This window comes from Physella acuta, unplaced genomic scaffold (genome assembly GCF_028476545.2).
Source record: "Physella acuta isolate Inbredline_101_S28 unplaced genomic scaffold, ASM2847654v3 ptg001377l, whole genome shotgun sequence".
NCBI lineage: Eukaryota > Metazoa > Mollusca > Gastropoda > Physidae > Physella > Physella acuta.
Window position 1 is genome coordinate 445,174 of NW_026732892.1, and position 20,585 is coordinate 465,758.

Below are 20,585 nucleotides of genomic sequence, written 5' to 3' on the forward strand. Positions count from 1 at the left end.
GACTGTAGGACTGTAGGGTTGTAGGACTATATGACTGTAGGACTGTAGGGTTGTAGGACTATATGACTGTAGGACTGTAGGGTTGTAGGACTATATGACTGTAGGACTGTAGGGTTGTAGGACTATATGACTGTAGGACTGTAGGGTTGTAGGACTATATGACTGTAGGACTGTAGGGTTGTAGGACTATATGACTGTAGGACTGTATGAGCAGACTTAAGTGTAGTTCCTGCTGAGCTATGTGTGACAACTCCTGACACAAGAATGGTGGGGATAAGGGGAAGTGTTATTTAAAAGCCCCCCGAAGAGATGCCTGGAAGAAACTCTGACCGAAACTGAAACTAGAATTACGTGGTGTAAATTCTGACCAAAAGTCCCGCGATGAAAAAAAAAGTGTTAGCATTTCCTGGCATCCTATTGTCTAAATATAGAATAGTTTCTCGGAAAGCGGATTCTGGCTATAACCGCCTTGTGTAGAATCATTCAATGCTGATGACGTCACGTCATGCACCGTCTGCTGTCCACATAAACGTTCACATAAACGTTGGCTTGGAGAGGGGCTGAGAGGTCGTGTTAAAGGTTATTTGACGGACCCTATATGGGCATGTTGTGGGGGTGAGGTGAAGTTAAAGAAGTTCGGACGGATGTGTGCAATCAATGTTTCTTTCAGACTTTTTTCTCTGAGGGGGGGGGGGACACTGTTAAAAGTATATCATTTCTATATGTTCCCTTTCGTTCTAGGGGGGAGGGTGATAGACTTTCTTCGGTTGGGGGGGGGGGGGGGCGCTCTGCCGTGATCATTGCCGGCGCCAGATTATTTAGCAAAACTTATTAAAACGCCTCCTATCACGCAAATTAATTGTATTTTGTATATGTATAAATATGTATAAGAAAACAATTTTAAATTGACATAATAATGTATTATCAACTGAAAACAAGTAATTAAAAAAAAGTCTAGTGACAATTTTAGCGCAATTTCCTTGTGTTATCTAAAAATAGCTCTGTCGTAGCGTAAATCAAGAGCAGGGTTAGTAAAACCAATGGTTAGTTATGTAAGGGGCTGGGGAGTTATTTAATTATTATTTTATTACAAAAAGGTGAATGTCACTTTTTGTGTTCCTTTGAGAATTGTTGTGGGTTTTAGTTAAGTAGTCCGCTATTATGGCGCTGATATGATTTTTATTTTAAAATGATTGATAGCCTGGTTATTGTGTCTTGCTTATATTTTGATGTTATTATTTATGCAAACTTTGTTTTGGAGTGTGGCTCCACTTTGCTTTATATCCTGAATGTAAGTTATTGTTGTATTAGGGACTATTTTCTTGTGCGTAGCATTGGTTTCTTTGTTCGTAGTATTGTTTTCTTTGTTCGTGAATGTGGGGTGTCGACAGGGAGGGACATTCTGTTGGAATGTCGAGGCCTGTGTGTTGAAGAGTTTCTGTGTCACGTTTATGTGGTGTATGGACGGTGGTCCGAAATTGGGTGTTTTGTTTCGTTGAGTTCTGTTTGTTTTGTATGTCTTAGTCTTGAGTGTTTTTTGTCTAGATCTAGATTCTAGTTTTTTTTTATAATAACTTTTGGTTCCATATTTTGTTAAATAAATTTTATTAAATTGTTAAAAGATTTTTTTTTATTATTTAGACTAAGGTTAGGTTATTAACCAGTCTGGGTTTAGCCGGACTTGCACTGACCGGACAGTAGTTAGATAAGCCTAGAAGGGTAGATTTTAAGGTATCCCCCCCTAGCAGGGCTTACAGTTATTAAAACGTTTTTTATTACTTTTTTTTTCAGTATTTTACATGTTTTATTTACAACTAGCCGTCCCGGCCAGGCCCTGCTCTGGCTTCTGTGAAAAACCTTTCTGTTAAAGACCATTACCTGTGTGTTTAGTAATCATCATAAACCCGGCATTGCACACCCAAACCAAAACCAAAACAACAAAACGCAAACATAACGCTAACACAATTACAAATACAAACGAAAACAAAAACCTAACAACTAACCCAACCACAACCACAAACACCAATACGAACACAAAGAAAAAAACAAACGAAAAAGCAAACGAAAACAAACCAAATCCAAATGCAAAACCAACCACAAACCCAAAGAAAAAAACACAAACGAAAAAACAAACGAAAACAAACCAAATACAAACGCAAAACCAACCACAAACACAAATACAAACACAAACGCAAAGAAGATAAAACACAAACAAAAACGAAAAAAGAAAGAACAAAAACGAACCAAATCAAAACGCAACCACTAACGCAAACCCAACCTAAACACAAAGAAAACACTAACGCGAACATAAACGCACAGTGCTCAGAGTCTAGCCCGGGGCGGAATCGCCTGTTTCAGCTTAATAAACGACTATAGTACCCCAACTTATTCATAGTCTTTTGCACTCACTTTAATGAACGTAGGCGCGAAACCGAACACGGGAGGCCCGGGACCCCAAATAGCACCCTGTCTGGGCGCCAGAGGACGCACCATGACGTCACCGCCTGATTGAACTTAGTAAACGACAATAGTACATAACTTATTCATAGTCTTTTGAACTCACGCGAACGTATATACCATAGCGTACACCGGAAGGCCCGGGGCGCCAAATAGCACCCTGTCGGGGTGCCGGAGGACGCCCGGATTTGATTCACTTAAAGACTATAGTAACCTTTCTTATCCATAGTCTATCGCACTGTTAAAAACAAAATTATGCAGCATAGCGCTCACATGATAGCCCAGGGTGCCAAATCGAACCGTGCAAGGGCGCCGGCGGACGCGCCTGTTTCAATTTAGTGAACAAAAATGATAATACTCCAAGCTTATCCGTAAATGGAAAGAAATAAACATATAGGGTTTGTAGGACCTGGCTTATTAAATGTTTTTGATTTAAAAAATAAAAATATTGAACAGTATGTTCAGTGTATAGAATAAATAAAAGGCAGTGTTAAAAATACCTAACGACATTGCACTTAATCAATCCCCGCTTATTATGTAATTATTTTTTTTTTCTTAACACCAAAAACAAATTAATAAAATGTAAATTCTTTCTTCTTAAGAATTTTTTTTATTAAAGGGAAGTAACTGTGCAGTCAATACATTTCGACACAATTTTAGAAATTTTATAAACGTCAATACATTTTTTAAAAATTTTATGTCGTGTTCATAATTGAAAATTATTCTTCTAAGTAAATAGGATGAAAATTGTTTTTAAAGACTTTCAATGGTAATTTTTTGACTCGTAAATTTAGACTATGAGCACGATAAAAAATCTAACACTTAAATCCGTAGAAGTGTCAACGACAAACTTTTTTGTTTTTTGCCACACGTTACAGAACTGAGCTTTATATATTAGATAGAGTAACATGACTAAAAACCATTGCGCGCCCAGCTACCGAACGTGACGTCGCAGCCATTGAACGTGATGGCGCAGCTATTGAACGTGATGACGCGTGTGGTGTGGTTGCATAAAATGCCTACTAATTCAGTCCAAATTTTAATTAATTCAAAAAAATTTTTGTGACCGAACGAAAGGATATTTTTGAAAACTTTCTTCGGCAATATTGTTCTAAATTATGGCAGGAATCGATTGGTACATGTTTCAAGTCGCTAAGTGGTCTGGTTGCCGAGATATGGGCCAATAACTGCATTTTTTCGAGGTTTTTTGGCTTTTCCGGGAAATCCATGAAAGAAACCCGGAATTTTTATAGCCTATGTTCATCCTCGTAACTTGCTTAACATAATTGCTTTTGGAACAATTCCTCGATATTGCTTCGCTGAGGAGGAGATACGACTTAAAGCTGCGGACACACATCCATCCATCCATCCATCCATTCCCAGAAAAGACGAGTTAATAAACGCAATTCTCCAGAATGGAAATTGCGCTAAAAACGTTACAAGTAAATTACAAAACCAAAATGTAATGTTTCGTGCCTTCTTCCTCGCAAAAAGTTTCTACAAATTCCTCCAATTCCAGTGTCGAAGTTTAATCACATTCTACTGAAATTGTTGCTCAGTCCACAAGTCTAGTTTGCGACACAATTGACTGCAAATAAGTTTTGATTTATTTCATATTTGAAAAACTGCGTTCTCCACTCACCATTGACACTGGAAGTGTTAATTTTATTCTCAAGGAAACATTTGGTACACAATCTTCCAATGTTGGTTAAACTACATAGGGGTCGTCCATAAATGACGTCACACTTTTGGGGGGAGGGGGGTCCGTAATTTTGTGACGGTGTGTGATGAGGGGGAGGGGGGGGGGTTAAGATGGTGCGACGTCACACTATTGCATTATAAAAAAGCAACGATAGAAAACGAATTTTAGACGTTATTTCGCGCTTTAGAAAACTGTTTTGATAAATTGTAATAGGAATTGATTAAAAATACTCTATTTTGACAGAGTTCAGACAAGATTTTGGAAGAATATCGATGTTTTAAAAAAAAATTCAACTGCAGTTTTGAGGGGGGTTGTAAGCTGAGGGTGACGTCATTTTAGCGGGGGGGGGGGTCTGGTTTTTTGGTGACGATGTGTGACGGAGGGAAGGGGGGGGGAGGTAAAAACCGTCAAAAAAAGCGTGACGTCATTTATGGATGACCCCATAGGGAAGTACATCTGATGGAAGCCGGGTCTAGGACTTTACCCATCCCACCCCACCCACCCCCCACCCCGACATTACCCCCTGTCATTACCCAAGCCCACCCTGAAGAACCCAGACCCTAACACTAACCTCAAACCTATAGCTAAACCTAGCCCCAACATCAACCCTAACACCAACCTACATCAAACATTAAACCTGACTCAAGCTCTAACCAAAGGTGGCGCCCAACGTGGTCAATCAAAATATAAAAAGCTTATTACTGAATTAAATTTTTATATACAGTCGACATAAACAATATAGACTTCTACTTGGCTTAAGGACTTGTTTGTTGTCTACATCAATTGTGTGACGCCAAAATAAAAAAGTGACTGGTAAAAAGCGCCCCGACGTTTCCAAATAATCGGGTTGTGGGGCGCTTTACGCGAACGTGAATAACTATATAAAGGCCTAATATGGGGAGAGGGCGCAACATTGATAGTTCACCATGGGCGTCGAAATTGATCACTACGCCTTTTATATTACCATGTCTATAGTTTATATTAATAGAATCAAAGTTATTAATAGGTATTGTTATAACGGCGATTTCACATTTTTACACCCCCCCCCCTATATGGATAGCGCCCAAGGTGACCGCCTTCTTCGCCTCTTGGGAGAGCCGGCCCTGGGCGTGAGGTTGAGTTTAAATGTTTCCAAAGCTTGGATGATCCGACGCAGTAGCGTAGCTAGGGGGGGGGGACATATGTCCCCGGGCGCCGACCTTAGGGAGTGCCAAAATGGGTTGGAAAAATAAAAATGAAAGCTTGAGGGGGGTGCACATCGAAAGTTTGAGGGGGGGGGGTGCAAATCGAAAGTTTGAGGGGGGTGCAAATCGAAAGTGTGTCCCCGGGCGCCGGGAAGGGTCGCTACGCCTCTGATCCCACGTAAAAAAAAAATTCCCCACGTTTTAAGTAAAAAAACTAATTCGCCAAACACACAGGTAGGCCCTACTTCTCGACAAATGAATGAGTCTGAATTCTATTCACTACTAGTTGTACAGGGCATAAATTGGGAATTCCCCAACTGGTGTAATGGTTAAATAAAGGGGAATAATACGATTGCTTCCAGGTAAAATTAGCTTCCCCTTAGTTTTATAAAGTTTAAATTGTACATTTCTTTCGTTTTCTAAATAAATATGAATTTTTTAGAACTGTGATAGCAATCGTATCTCGCTTAGATTAAGTAAATATTTAGATATAATACAAGCTACTATTAGTAGAACAATTGCCTACACAAGCAGATGTTGTGGGTCTATGTATGTACTAGAATAATGAATATCAACTAGTCAACACTGACCATAGCAACACATAACCTCTAACTCAATCTTCCACTGTTAAACCTTGTCCAATCGACACAAAGAAAACAGACTCGATTGTCATAAAAATTGTGTATAAAAATAATTTGTACTTTATTCAATTTAACAATCATTTTATAATCCTGACAATGCGTCTAGTCACACTAGCACAAAGTTAATTTGCATTAATTGTTAAAAGGTGCTTGCCCAGTTAACACAGATCCACACACAAACCACTTTCTGTGCTAACAAAATGTATTAAAACTACTAAAATATGCTTTAATGAATAATTTATTTTAAATAGTATTTGTTCTAAACTAAATATTTGGGTTTTTTTTGGTAAAAATGAAAAATGCAATCACATCAAATACAGTGACACAGCAAGTGTGACTTCAAATATTTTTTCTACTTAAGCAGAACTATTATTTTATGTAGGTTACTACTGTCCTAATATTAAACAAGTTCCAACAAAACCATTAACCCTCTGATGTCCATCAAATAATGTTATGGTGCAGGCTACACAGAAAAGTTGAATAAAAATGTAGTCACTACTATGATTTCTCTAACATTTGTCTAAGTTTTCAATACTGGTAAATAAAAACAATCTAAATAAACCGGGAGTGATCTCCCCTAAACTTTCTCGAATATTCTTATATAAAACAACAGGGGATGGGAACTCGGGCTATTGACATGATTTTTAATCCATTTTAAATACTTAAAGTTTTAAAAATAGAATAAAATCTCGTAGACAAAATAATTGCACACCAAGTGAACTAGTGAACGCCAAATAAAAAAGTGCACAATAGCGCGCAATATTATTAGTACTTTAAAAATTTACATTAGTTTTTTGAGAAATCGGAAGTAGCGTAAATTACTACTTCCGGTCAACGGAAATTACTCAAAATTTAACAGAAGGTAGAGAATTAGATCTTTTACTTACATGTGAAATTTCATTTATCTATCTGAAATAGTACTCAAGTTATAGGCTTTTGAAAAATTCAAAGTAGGAAAAGTACCACTTCCGGTTATCGGAAATCGCTCAAAGGTTGATACGGATCTACGATTTTGATAAAATACTTATATATGAAATTTCATCAACCTAGCTATAACGGTACTCAAGTAATCGTGTTTACACACGGACACACACACACACAGACACACAGACATACGGACAGAATTGCAAAGCCCAGTTTTTCAGACTGGATTACGCATAAAACCTCTTAATTTTGATAAATCTGGATTGATAATTTTTGCCCGATTAAAATAAGTCCTCTATACTTCGGATGTGATGAAGGACTGAGGTGTAATACGGTGAAAATTGTTAAAATTTCAAGTGATTTTTGTGCACGATTACAATACTTTCTCTATACTTCGTATATACGAGAAAGTAATAAAAACAATTGAGCTGTGTAAACAAATATGAATCTTTCCAGTAAACATCTAAAATAGGAATGTAAGTATATATAACAAAACAATCTTGTTAACAAAATTTAAGATGGTGGTTGTATTAAAAAATTTAGTGATTGTACAGTTTGAACTAAGCTTGATATCACAATTAAGCCTGTACACTATCATTATTGTAAGGAAATAAACTTTCTTTAGCAAACAGCTCCAGTAGATAAAAGTTTTCAACAAATGGTTTTAATTCTTAATATATTAATTTTACACAAATTACATTAAAAAATAAACTTTGACAAAATAACTTTAATTTTAAATCACTTTACATAACAAAAAAGAATAACTAAAAAGAGATCAGTGCTAAGAATTTCATTGAGTTGAGAATATGTGTGCAAAGTACAATACAATATAAATTAACTGGAATGTGTTCAATGCTGGTCTAGTTATTGGTGCATCCAAAAATGTAAATAATTCTATCTTTAATACTACATTATGAGGAAGATTGTTTTAACAATACTAATATCATTGTCTGACGTAAACATTAAGTTAACTAAAATAATAAATTAAACTATTTCAATAAACATTTCATGTGGTAAAAAGTGCATTGGATGGTTGAGGTGTAAATAGCTGGTGTTTTTATAAAGGTGTATTTTGTAACACAAACAGCTAACAATAGTTTACATTCATAGTAAAAAAAGTAATCGTATCATTTGAGCAAAAAATAAAAACTGGTTTTTATAATCAACTGCTACAATCACCAAATTATCTTTACTTCAATAGATTCAATAAAATAAATCAAATTCACAAATGCAGTAAAGTGGACTTTTTACTTCTATACTCAGATACACAGTGCCATTTGTAGGAGCAAAAAATAAAAACTGGTTTTTATAATCAACTGCTACAATCACCAAATTATCTTTACTTCAATAGATTCAATAAAATAAATCAAATTCACAAATGCAGTAAAGTGGACTTTTTACTTCTATACTCAGATACACAGTGCCATTTGTAGGAGCAAAAAATAAAAACTGGTTTTTATAATCAACTGCTACAATCACCAAATTATCTTTACTTCAATAGATTCAATAAAATAAATCAAATTCACAAATGCAGTAAAGTGGACTTTTTACTTCTATACTCAGATACACAGTGCCATTTGTAGGATGAGTGATGACACACACATCATGTAAACATTGTCACCTCTAAGAACTGAAATATGAAAAAAGTATGTAATACAGTACACAATCTGGAAATCAACTTTTATCCATGTCATATCAGTATTAAAACATAGTACAACTGTGATCAGTTATTGGGTGCTAATCTGTTGGAACTAGAGAAGTCACATGGTGTCTGCCCTTACCTCACAACGTACAGGTTTAAAAATCTTACCTCATTACGTAAAAATTCTACTGAATCTCCTTTGACATTTTTCTTGCGCTGTTGTTCATGGAAAGATGCTAAAAAATTGTCAATAAAAAATGTCAGTAATTGTATGTGTGAAAACATATGGCTTAGATAATACAACAAGCTGATCAAGTTAAGTCAAACCTTCACTAGTTACTTACCAAATAATGAAGTCAGTTTACAAATGATCATGACAAAATCTGGCAATGTGATTGTGTTGTCACGTCCTCCGTATCTTCTTACAATTGATGTCAGGACTGCTCGGTTAATGGGAAAACCTGCAAGATAACAGTTTAAAAACAAAGGTGTAGTAGTGGCATTCCACCAAGCCATTACATGAAGGCCACCCCCAGCTATCTGCCCTTAAACACATGGCCAATTAGGCTCTCATGGAAATGCCAGGGCAAATCACCAATCAGTGGATTAAGATAATTACAGAAACCAGAGTTTTAAGATTAAGGTGTAGGACCACAAATGGGAATAATTGGGAATATTTCCACAAAGTTCCTGGCCATAAATGGAAATATTTTCAGCTTCACAGCTCTAAATTCTGGTCACACTGTTCTAAAAGGTGTTTGGGGGAGGGGGGGGGGGGGGCAGACAAAATGTCATGGATCTTTTGAGAGAGAAATAGTGAAGGCGAAGATGGCTAAAATAGCTGGAGATAAAGATATAAACAATAGAGTCTGTTGGTCACACCAACATGATGGGATTTACTAGGTGAGTACTGAGAACCACTGAGGTCCACATATGGTAATTGAGAACCACATAACACACACAAAGATGTTAAGTATTCATACTGTACCTAGCTTAGAAAACATGGACCCCAATTCATACGTGTCTACTGTGTTTGAATTGTCCTTATCAAACTGTTTAAAAACTTCCTAAAATAAAAATAAAAAACTGCATATTATAGCTGTTGAATGGTTAAATTAATGCTAATTTATTAGCCATACAAAAAACAAGTAACTTTAAATTATTTTTGAAAGTTAAATACTGACCCTATAAGCTTTGATTTCTTTCCATGCTCGTTTGGCTTCATTAAAGCTCAAGTATCCAGATTTATCTTCCTAATTTTTGTTAAGCAACATTATAATTGTTTCAACCTAATATAATTTTATTTGTATATTAATTGAATTAAATAGACCTACCATTATAAAATTACAATGTTATTAGTTAAATCAATAGTTTTAAAGTCAAACAACCCAAGGATACATCCATTAATGCCACAAGACTTCTACAGGATTCAAGAGGAAACTTCATTGGGTCACGCAGTTCTGAAACAAGACAAAGTAGTTTGTCAGGAAATATTTTGTATAAAACTACTTTCAATCTTGATGTTCTGAAATAAAGTCTACAATCAAGTAAATTATTAAATTTGTTTTAGTGCTTTAAGTTTTTGATTCCAACAAGAAGCTCTCACAGGTAGAATGAAAAAAAAATATCAGAATAAAAACAATGTTCTTACCAGTAGAAGAAACATCTTCTAGAAATGTGGCCAGTTCACTGGGATCCATTTTCTGATCCTCTCCTGCATGTCTCTCAAAAGCTTTCATCAGCTGGTCTTTGCTGGCGACTGGCTTGTCCTGTTATCAATTATAAAATCTCTTGCCATTTTTCTTCTTGTAAGCCAAAATTTATATTGCTAATTTAATGGGAACTGCGAAAGTATAATTTTAGTTACTGTTTTTAAAATTGCAAACTGATAAAAATTTAAAATAAGATTTTAAACAAAAAGTAAAATTTATTTTAAATTTATTTACTTAGAATTTTTTAAAATTTATAAACATATCAAAATTTTATGTTATGTTTTTATGTTTTCATGTTTGTGTTACTAAAATTGATAAATTGATGAAAAGTTCTTATGCTGGTCTATGCTATATGAATTTCACATACAGTAAAAGGGACAGACCACATCCAAAGCAACAGAAGGATTTTAAAAATATAAACATCTAAATAAACAAAGTGTGTACCTAAAATATGAATACTAAGTAAACTTAGGAAAAAGTACAATTAGATCTACTACCTGCTTAAAGGTATTAAATTCAATAATAAAAAAAAAAATAGTATGTAAAAATATTGATTAAAAGATTATTTGAGATGGGGAGGGGGGGGGTGTTGCGGGACTGGAAATTAAGTTAATGAAATTTTAAAAAGTTTTCATAATTTTTTTAAATTATATAAACTTGGTCAGCTAGCTGTAAGAATTATTTATATAAATAAATTCTGTAGCCTATATTAATTCCTTTATACTACTTTTAAATCCCTGCAATATAATTTTGTAAATTGTCTAATATTTTAATATGTGCAAGTTATTAAAAAAAAATGATTAAATTAAATAATTATTACTATACATTAGAATATACATATTTATTTAACTTTAAAATAGGTTATCTTACAAAATAAATCAATACGTAATATGTTTTTAAATTTTTTTTAAAATGCCAAATTAAGATCAAAGGTAAAATTTTATTTTACTGAATGTTTACATTGTGGTAAACAAAATGATGCTAAATTAATTTTTAAAAAACTATGTGCACTGGTATAGAATTCCCTCCATTAATTTAAAAATAAAAAGATAATTATAGAAAAACATGTAGCCTATGAAAAAAAGGAAAGAATGACAAGGTTTATCAAGCAAATTTTTCATTCATCATACTTTCAAAAAGATGTCATAAATTAGTAATTATAAAACTACAACAAGCTAGAGAAAGCATACATATTCTACATTTTTACTGTAAGCTTTATAGAACCAATTTTAGTCTATTTGAGTTATTGCTATCTGTTAATATTTCAACTATATCTAACATGCAACTATGTCATCTAATAAATTTTGTTCCTTTTTATCTAGATCAGAAGCAGGCAAAACATAGTTTTTTATTAAAAATTCTTCATGTATTTATTATAAACATCAGGAGATCTTTTAAAAACTGGAGTTGTGCCCACCTCTGAATTCATTAGCTTTTTTTTTTAAAATTAAAAATTCATAAACTTGGACATTTATTGAAATAGCTGTTACAGTTTGTTAATATATTTGTGAAAATAGTAGCGGCTAGTAATAAAAATGTTGCTATTTATTTCTGTGTTTGGTTGTCTTTCATCCAGGGTTCATATTTACATGTAAATATATCTGCCTTGAATCTAGTGTAAATGATTGCTTTCTTCTTGATCTGGAATTACCAGAAGATTCACTTCTGTATTTTCTTGACGTCCGAGAAAATGAAAAACAGGAGCAACAGCCTGATTTAGTCTCTTCTTCCATCTAGTAGGTCATGATGAAATTCAGTTAGAAAATTTGGCGTCTATTGGCATTAGTTAAATTATTGAGTAAAATTATCTAAGATACAAATATTATCTTTGATTTGTTTTCCCCAGATACTAAAAGTACCTTTTTAAATAAATCATTTAGAATTAAAGTTGTTTTTTTTTTATTTCAATGTAAACAATGAAATAAATGTCAGCTTTTACTAAGATCTCTTTTTGTTAGGATCAACAGCAGTTTTTGTCCAACTTTTTCAAGGATAGGTTAGCAGTAATTCTTATAGTAGAAAAAATATATATCTAGTAATATAAATATGGAGAGTATAGAATAAAGAGAAACAACAATAGATTAGAGACAAGATGTGGGAAAGACATCCCAATGTGTATAGTTATTCCAATATCATCAATAAATGCAGCATAGATTGTAATATGAGATAAGAATAAATCTGTTTATATCATACAATTCAGATAACTAGCTGGATTAAAATATGTGTAAATAGAATTAAACCATGCAGTACAAGAGGTAGTATACAGTTGAATTTTTTTACTTCTAAAGAAGGGAAATAATATTAGGTTAAGTGTAGCATTGTTGCACAAGTTTTACTGAATTTGCCTTTGAAGCTTCAGATAAGGAGAAGATAACTTTCTAGCCTGGCATCAATGCACAGCATAGATTTTCTCCCTTTACCCTAAAACAACAATTATCTACTTTAAAATACTTGTTGTAATGAGTAGTTTATAAATTAACCTTAAGTACATTTATTAGTTTAAAAAAACTAACTTAAATTATTTTTCTTTAAAAAAAACACTTCTTCGTGTCAATTTTTTTCACTTTATATATTCAGTATAAAATATACCCTTATGTGAATGTAAAGTTGTTGAAGTATAGAAAATATGGAAAAGACAATAAAATCTGCCCATTTAAATATATAACAAAAAAGTGATTCCCAAAATAAACTCTGTGTAAAAATGTGTTTTGAAATCACATTGTTCAGGATGTACAGTTAATTTTACTCACAGTTAATTTGAGCATCTATGGTTAAAATGTAAAAAGCAGGGGTGGGAGGTAATTTTTGCAGTTTGCTTATCAGAATGTATGCTAAAGAATCCACATTTTGACAGCATTATAAACCATGTATTTTATTTTAGGCCCTACATTTTTTTCATCAGTCTTGAAATAATTCAAGAACAGAAGAAACTAGACTGGAAAATAGATTGTTATAAAGCCTGGAGAATATTCACTATTTGGCCAGATTTAGCAAGCTTAAAAGATGGAAAACTTGATATAACAAAAAATTCAAACATACAACTAGAAAGATGAGATACTAGCTTGAACAAGAAAATTTGACTTACTGGTGGGCGTGTCACTTCATCTAGGACTCTGAAAATGTAAAATCATGTCTCTCTTACACATATATCAATCAACTTTCCTATAGGATATGTTTGAGAAATACAAAAATGCAATAAGGATGGATTGGACATACTTTGCATAAACCAACTAGCAACATCACCAGCAGACACTAGATTGGAATCCCCAAGAAAAGAGGAAAGATGGAAAAAGTCAGTTGTCAGTGAAGCAGACAGAACCGCGTTGCTCAACTTGAAGAAATTGCCCAGAACCGAGTACGATGGAGAGGTTTGGTTGCATCCCTATGCCCCACTAGGGGTCCACAGGTATGTTGATGGTGATAGGAAATGTTAAACTCTTTTTATAAAGGAAGGTAGGTTTGATTTCAAATAGTCCTACTCTGATATTGTTGGCTTTTAATGACATTTTTGGCTTACCACACATTAATAACCACTATAAATAAATGGTGATTTATTAGCAAGCCAACATGTACGCAACATGCCCTAAGAACTTATTAAATCAAATACTTGTTTTCTGTTACTGGGTTTTTTTTATATTTTTTAAAAACATTTTAGTTGCTGTTCATTAATTTTGATCAGAGAATATAAATTTGTGTTGATTGACCTTAAACTAATGAACTAAACGGCGTGTATTTTCCCTAGTCATGCAGTAAATGTCTATTCATCAGTTATCTCACCCACTGTCTATAGGTTTCTCTGTAAACAGACGTAGCATGAACTCCGCCTCCTCGTGTGGGTAGAACGTGGATGGGATGATGACGTACGTCCCAGGCTTCAGCTCAAAACGTTTGGTGACCTCCCTGTAGTAAACATAAGCACCAGAGCGCTGTGTAAGCAGCAGGGCGTTTCTGGGGGCTCGTGAGTTGTCTAGTGGTCGTAGCTCCGCACTTTTCAACTGGGAATACAATATAAATTTACATAAATGTACAAAATAGATTATTAAATTAATATATGTTTCTTATGCACATTTTCAACAGTTGTTTTTAAAAACTGTTATCTTACAAATTGAAGAAATGAAATCTTACTTTGTATACATCGAAGCCAACTGCAATTTGTGATTTGTTTTTCTCCTTCTCCATGAGCGACACAATCAAAGTGCAGTCGTCCCCGTGCCCCAGGGTGGAGTCTACTTTTGACAGGGTCACATAAAACTGGGGGTTTTTCCAGTACAAGCCTACACAAGTCAATTACATAAGGAATCTTTTTTCATTGGTTAAAATATGTGACATTTCATAAACCACCATTTGCTTGGAGACTATAGAAATTTGTTTTAAAACTAAAGTAAATTATTCTATGCATATCTTAATATATGATAATTTATGATAAATCAACTTACTCTCATTAGGGGCATTCCCTGACCCTCCAGCTGTAATGCCCTTTATCCAGGCATCATGGTAGACTGTCACGTTCCAATCTTGTTTTTTCTGTTTTGTTTGGTACAGATCACATTTTAAATATCTAGTACTTTAGGTAGTCTATAAATCAAATATTAAAATCTAGTTGGTTGTGTATTAAAAATGTATTACTAAAATTTAGCCTCACTGCAAATCCATTTTTTTAGAAGACATATTTCAGATGGTAAACTCAAGGTTCAGATTAATGTGCTCAACAGAGAGTAATTTAATTTATGTAATTAATTAAACACTAAAGTAACATACTTTGTTGTCTGTCAACTCTTCAATTATTGCATCTATTTGAAGATGGCAGAGTTGGATTTCATCAAAGTTTGCAATAAAATCTTCGTAACTCATCCTAAAACAGTACATATTAAAATTTTCATAACTCATCCTAAGACATAGTACATCTTAAAATCTGTTTGATTGCTAATATAAAGTTCAAAGAAAGGTTTGACTTGTCTTATCTTAAGTAGTTATCATAAAAAATTTAAAATATTTTGTTAAAATTATTTTAGGCCTTTAATTACCAGAACTCTCCATCATCCCTAGAGACAAACAACAAATCATTTTGTAGTTCCTTGGTGAGATGTCTCATTTCTGGCGACCTGAGGAACAGAGACATTGGAGGGGTGAGGTACAGAGACACATTGGGGGGGGGGGGGTGAGGAACAGAGACACATTGGAGGGGTGAGGTACAGAGACACATTGGAGGGGTGAGGTACAGAGACACATTGGGGGGGGGGTGGGGGGGGTGAGGAACAGAGACACATTGGAGGGGTGAGGTACAGAGACACATTGGGGGGGTGAGGTACAGAGACACATTGGAGGGGTGAGGAACAGAGACACATTGGAGGGGTGAGGTACAGAGACACATTGGAGGGGTGAGGAACAGAGACACATTGGAGGGGAGAGGAACAGAGACACATTGGGGGGGTGAGGTACAGAGACACATTGGGGGAGGTGAGGAACAGAGACACATTGGAGGGGAGATGAACAGAGACACATTGGGGGGGTGAGGAACAGAGACACATTGGAGGGGTGAGGAACAGAGACACATTGGGGGTGGGGGGTGAGGAACAGAGACACATTAGAGGGGTGAGGAACAGAGACACATTGGAGGGGTGAGGTACAGAGACACATTGGGGGGGTGAGGAACAGAGACACATTGGAGGGGTGAGGAACAGAGACACATTGGGGGGGGGGGGGGGTGAGGAACAGAGACACATTGGGGGGGGGGGGTGAGGAACAGAGACACATTGGAGGGGTGAGGAACAGAGACACATTGGAGGGGGGGGGGGGGTGAGGAACAGAGACACATTGGAGGGGTGAGGAACAGAGACACATTGGGGGGGGGGGGGGTGAGGAACAGAGACACATTGGAGGGGTGAGGAACAGAGACACATTGGAGGGGTGAGGAACAGAGACACATTGGGGGTGGGGGTGAGGAACAGAGACACATTGGGGGGGGGGTGAGGAACAGAGACACATTGGGGGGGGGGGGTGAGGAACAGAGACACATTGGAGGGGTGAGGTACAGAGACACATTGGAGGGGGGGGTGAGGAACAGAGACACATTGGAGGGGTGAGGAACAGAGACACATTGGAGGGGTGAGGAACAGAGACACATTGGGGGTGGGGGGTGAGGAACAGAGACACATTGGGGGGGGGTGAGGAACAGAGACACATTGGAGGGGGGGGGTGAGGAACAGAGACACATTGGAGGGGTGAGGTACAGAGACACATTGGAGGGGGGGGGGGGGTGAGGAACAGAGACACATTGGAGGGGTGAGGAACAGAGACACATTGGGGGGGGTGAGGAACAGAGACACATTGGAGGGGTGAGGAACAGAGACACATTGGAGGGGGGGGGGTGAGGAACAGAGACACATTGGAGGGGTTAGGAACAGAGACACATTGGAGGGGTGAGGTACAGAGACACATTGGGGGGGGACAGAGACACATTGGAGGGGTGAGGTACAGAGACACATTGGAGGGGGGGGGGGTGAGGAACAGAGACACATGGGGGGGGGGTGAGGAACAGAGACACATTGGGGGGGGGTGAGGAACAGAGACACATTGGGGGGGGGGTGAGGAACAGAGACACATTGGAGGGGTGAGGAACAGAGACACATTGGGGGGGGGGGTGAGGAACAGAGACACATTGGGGGGGTGAGGTACAGAGACACATTGGGGGGGGGGGGGTGAGGAACAGAGACACATTGGGGGGGTGAGGAACAGAGACACATTGGAGGGGTGAGGTACAGAGACACATTGGAGGGGTGAGGTACAGAGACACATTGGGGGGGGGTGAGGAACAGAGACACATTGGAGGGGTGAGGTACAGAGACACATTGGAGGGGTGAGGTACAGAGACACATTGGAGGGGTGAGGAACAGACACATTGGGGGGGGGGGGTGAGGAACAGAGACACATTGGGGGGGGGGGTGAGGAACAGACACATTGGGGGGGGGTGAGGTACAGAGACACATTGGAGGGGGGGGGGTGAGGAACAGAGACACATTGGGGGGGGTGAGGAACAGAGACACATTGGAGGGGGGGGTGAGGAACAGAGACACATTGGAGGGGTGAGGTACAGAGACACATTGGAGGGGGGGGGGTGAGGAACAGAGACACATTGGAGGGGTGAGGAACAGAGACACATTGGGGGGGGTGAGGAACAGAGACACATTGGAGGGGTGAGGAACAGAGACACATTGGAGGGGGGGGGGTGAGGAACAGAGACACATTGGAGGGGTTAGGAACAGAGACACATTGGAGGGGTGAGGTACAGAGACACATTGGGGGGGGGACAGAGACACATTGGAGGGGTGAGGTACAGAGACACATTGGAGGGGGGGGGTGAGGAACAGAGACACATGGGAGGGGTGAGGAACAGAGACACATTGGAGGGGTGAGGAACAGAGACACATTGGGGGGGGGGGGTGAGGAACAGAGACACATTGGGGGGGTGAGGAACAGACACATAGCGGAGGGGGGAGAAACAGACACATTCAAAGTGTGAGCAACAGAGACACATTGGAGGGGGGTATAACAAAATTAATGGTGATACAAAATTAACAATGGTGAATTAGTTTTGGGTTTAAGATAATAAACTTCTTATTATAACTAAAACAAAACAGAAGGTACAAAAAAGCTTTTCATACCTGTCAGACCAAGGTCCTTTCCACTCGTCTCTACCCCAAGGATTTCTAAGACGCAGCAAGTTAACTGTACCACGACCAGTAGGAATCTTGAGGATATTCAGTGGATAATTATCATCAAATTTGAGAACATACAGTTGACAATTATTATCAAATATGATAATATTCAGTTAATAATTATCGTCAAATATGAGAATATTAATGAGAATATTCAGTTGATAATTATCAAATTTGCAATTATTCAGTTGATAATTATCACCAGAGGTAGTTTTTTTTTGTAAGTAAAAAATCAATACTTTGACATTTAAAATACAATTACCAAAAACTCTATGATGTAATGAAAACACATTAAATATAAACTCTATGATGTAATGAAAACACATTAAATATAAACTTTATGATATAATGAAAACACATTAAATATAAACTTTATGATGTAATGAAAGCTAACCTGTTTAAAACCTGTGATACTGTAGGCATGGCCCATGAAGAGACCATTATTTTTCTCTATTTCATTTGGAGCTGAGTTCTCAGGTTTCTGAGAGGAGGACGGTGGGGGGGGGGGGGGGGGGAGACATTTATTTTACTTGTAAGAAATTTTAAACAGCGTAAGTCACAATAGTGATGAAATATAAAATACTTAAATGCAACTCAGAAATGGAAATATAGAAACAGTATAGATACAAAAACAATTATGGAGATAAAATAAAACATGAGTTCTCTTACATAATTTAGCAACCAAAAATTTATCAAAGAAAACAAGTCTGTTTCATTTTATTATTCTCAATGCATTTAAAAGCTGATTATTATAAAGGTCTATTATAAAGGTCTTTATTTATTTTATTAATTTATAATTAATGTTTGCTTTAAAATCCTACCAGTAGCTTGTGATCTCTAAGAGAAAGTTATCTGCCCTTTTTTTTATTTATGCTCAGGAAAAAAATTAACCAGCAGTGACAAAAATATCCCCTCAATGGCTCGATTAACTATTGAATTTTTAAACTAGGTTTTAATGACTAACAATTACTAATTAGATTAAAAAATAAGATAATACTGTATTGTCATCAGAGATTAATGTTTTTGGAAAGTTAAAATAAAAATGCTGCATTAGAAGTGGGATAAGATTTGCCACAAATTATATAATTATAATTTTGGCCTCATTTAAATTTTCTAACAATCAAATCTCCAAATTCTTTTAACCTTTTTATAAATTAACTTACAAATGTACAAACCCAATTATATCTACAAATATACAGTACCTATCATACTTACAAATATACAGGCCCCCATCATAGACTTCATCTGGAATGATGTGTACAGCAAGTTGTAAAGTTCTGGAGAGATTTCTCTTTTCTTCTGGATGTCTATAACTTCAGAGATTCCTCCGGTCAGATCTACCATAGCGTCTTGCAGCTTTCCCCCATCCAGGTTTTCATAACTCCCCCGTAACCTGCACATTCGTTCAAATCTTATGCGACATTGACACAATACAATCTTTACTAAGTTATTATTTTTAAATAGTCTTCCAAAGAAAATTCTAAGTACATTTTTATTTATTAGTGAAATATTAGTGAATTGTATTTTATTAAATTATAAAATAATGATTTAATGTTTGACTTTGAAAGTTTATAATAAAAGACCTTACTTAGCATATGCCTTCTCCAGTAAACAAGGCCAAAACTCATCCTGCCTTTCAATGTTACTGCAGTAAATGAGGCGTGTGCCGTCAGTTGGAAGATAATCATCAATTATGACTTCAACCCATTTGCCATACCACCAGAAGTTAAATCGAAACATTCCTGAAAATAAAATGGTTTACACAATTTTTAATAACGTTTATAACAATATTTTACATGGTGTGATTTATAATAGGAAACACAATTCATAAGACAAATAAAAATATGTGAAAAAAGAAAGATCTAGTAGCCGAAGATTTTACCAGTGTAAATGTCAGGAGTGAAGCCTTGATCAGGGGGGACAACTTTAGCAAACTCTGCTGGGTGTGTGGCTGCTAATACGGCAGCTCCAGCGATAAACCAACAGTCACCTGTAGATGAAAATATGATGAAAATATGATGAAAATATGATGAAAATATGATGAGAATGTTATCTAAAGGTATATCAACAAGACCAACTGTGTATCTGACCTTTAAAATAGTATATTATTGTAAAAATATGGTAAACTTGCATAATCCCACCTTTTTATTTTGATGATTACAATAAAATCATAACTAGTCAAGTTAGTCTGTCTTTAGTTAGCAAAGGGGAACAACCAAAAAATTACCAAATACAAAGAACCCAAGCTTAAAACTAAAGAAGAGTGACAGACAAGGGGAAAGGGAAACAAACGAAATTTTTTCTCAGACTTGCAACATGTGGGTTGTTGTTCTTTAATGGCTGTCGTCAGACAGGCTTTGCTGCCCGTAATTTAAATTAAACTTTGTAAGTAGTAAGTTAAGTAAGTGTAGATTAGAGTGCCTCTAGGCTAGTGAAATCTAACATTCTAATCCAACAAATGTTTAAGTTACCTAATGCGCCTTGGTCGAGATCGTACTGATTAGCTCCCTCTGAAATAAACTCGGGATTTGGTGACATGTCCTGGAAAATATGGGATATGTTTTACTATGTGATGTATTTTATTGTGTTACATACTTTATTGTGGGAC

General features: G+C 36.3%; 1 protein-coding gene across 3 annotated transcripts in view; it reads right to left on the reverse strand.

The window, feature by feature from the left end:
- Positions 1–6,994: 6,994 nt before the first annotated feature.
- LOC131927138 (calpain-A) overlaps positions 6,995–20,585 on the reverse strand; it is a 29,002-nt gene continuing 15,411 nt past the window's right edge. For 2 of the 3 annotated variants that reach the window (XM_059282853.1, XM_059282852.1), the window contains exons 3-22: positions 20,449–20,518; positions 19,860–19,967; positions 19,566–19,719; positions 19,193–19,370; positions 18,372–18,458; positions 17,924–18,009; positions 15,287–15,364; positions 15,021–15,114; positions 14,699–14,786; positions 14,388–14,536; positions 14,040–14,257; positions 13,348–13,375; positions 11,852–11,995; positions 10,202–10,319; positions 9,949–10,010; positions 9,735–9,803; positions 9,539–9,617; positions 8,895–9,011; positions 8,719–8,786; positions 6,995–8,538 (exon numbers count right to left, since the gene is read on the reverse strand). In XM_059282853.1, the coding sequence (XP_059138836.1) occupies positions 8,512–8,538; positions 8,719–8,786; positions 8,895–9,011; positions 9,539–9,617; positions 9,735–9,803; positions 9,949–10,010; positions 10,202–10,319; positions 11,852–11,995; positions 13,348–13,375; positions 14,040–14,257; positions 14,388–14,536; positions 14,699–14,786; positions 15,021–15,114; positions 15,287–15,364; positions 17,924–18,009; positions 18,372–18,458; positions 19,193–19,370; positions 19,566–19,719; positions 19,860–19,967; positions 20,449–20,518 (2,022 nt within the window). In that variant the 3' untranslated portion in view covers positions 6,995–8,511. The remainder of the gene's footprint in view (positions 8,539–8,718; positions 8,787–8,894; positions 9,012–9,538; positions 9,618–9,734; positions 9,804–9,948; positions 10,011–10,201; positions 10,320–11,851; positions 11,996–13,347; positions 13,376–14,039; positions 14,258–14,387; positions 14,537–14,698; positions 14,787–15,020; positions 15,115–15,286; positions 15,365–17,923; positions 18,010–18,371; positions 18,459–19,192; positions 19,371–19,565; positions 19,720–19,859; positions 19,968–20,448; positions 20,519–20,585) is intronic. The other variant, XM_059282854.1, reaches the window with a different exon arrangement.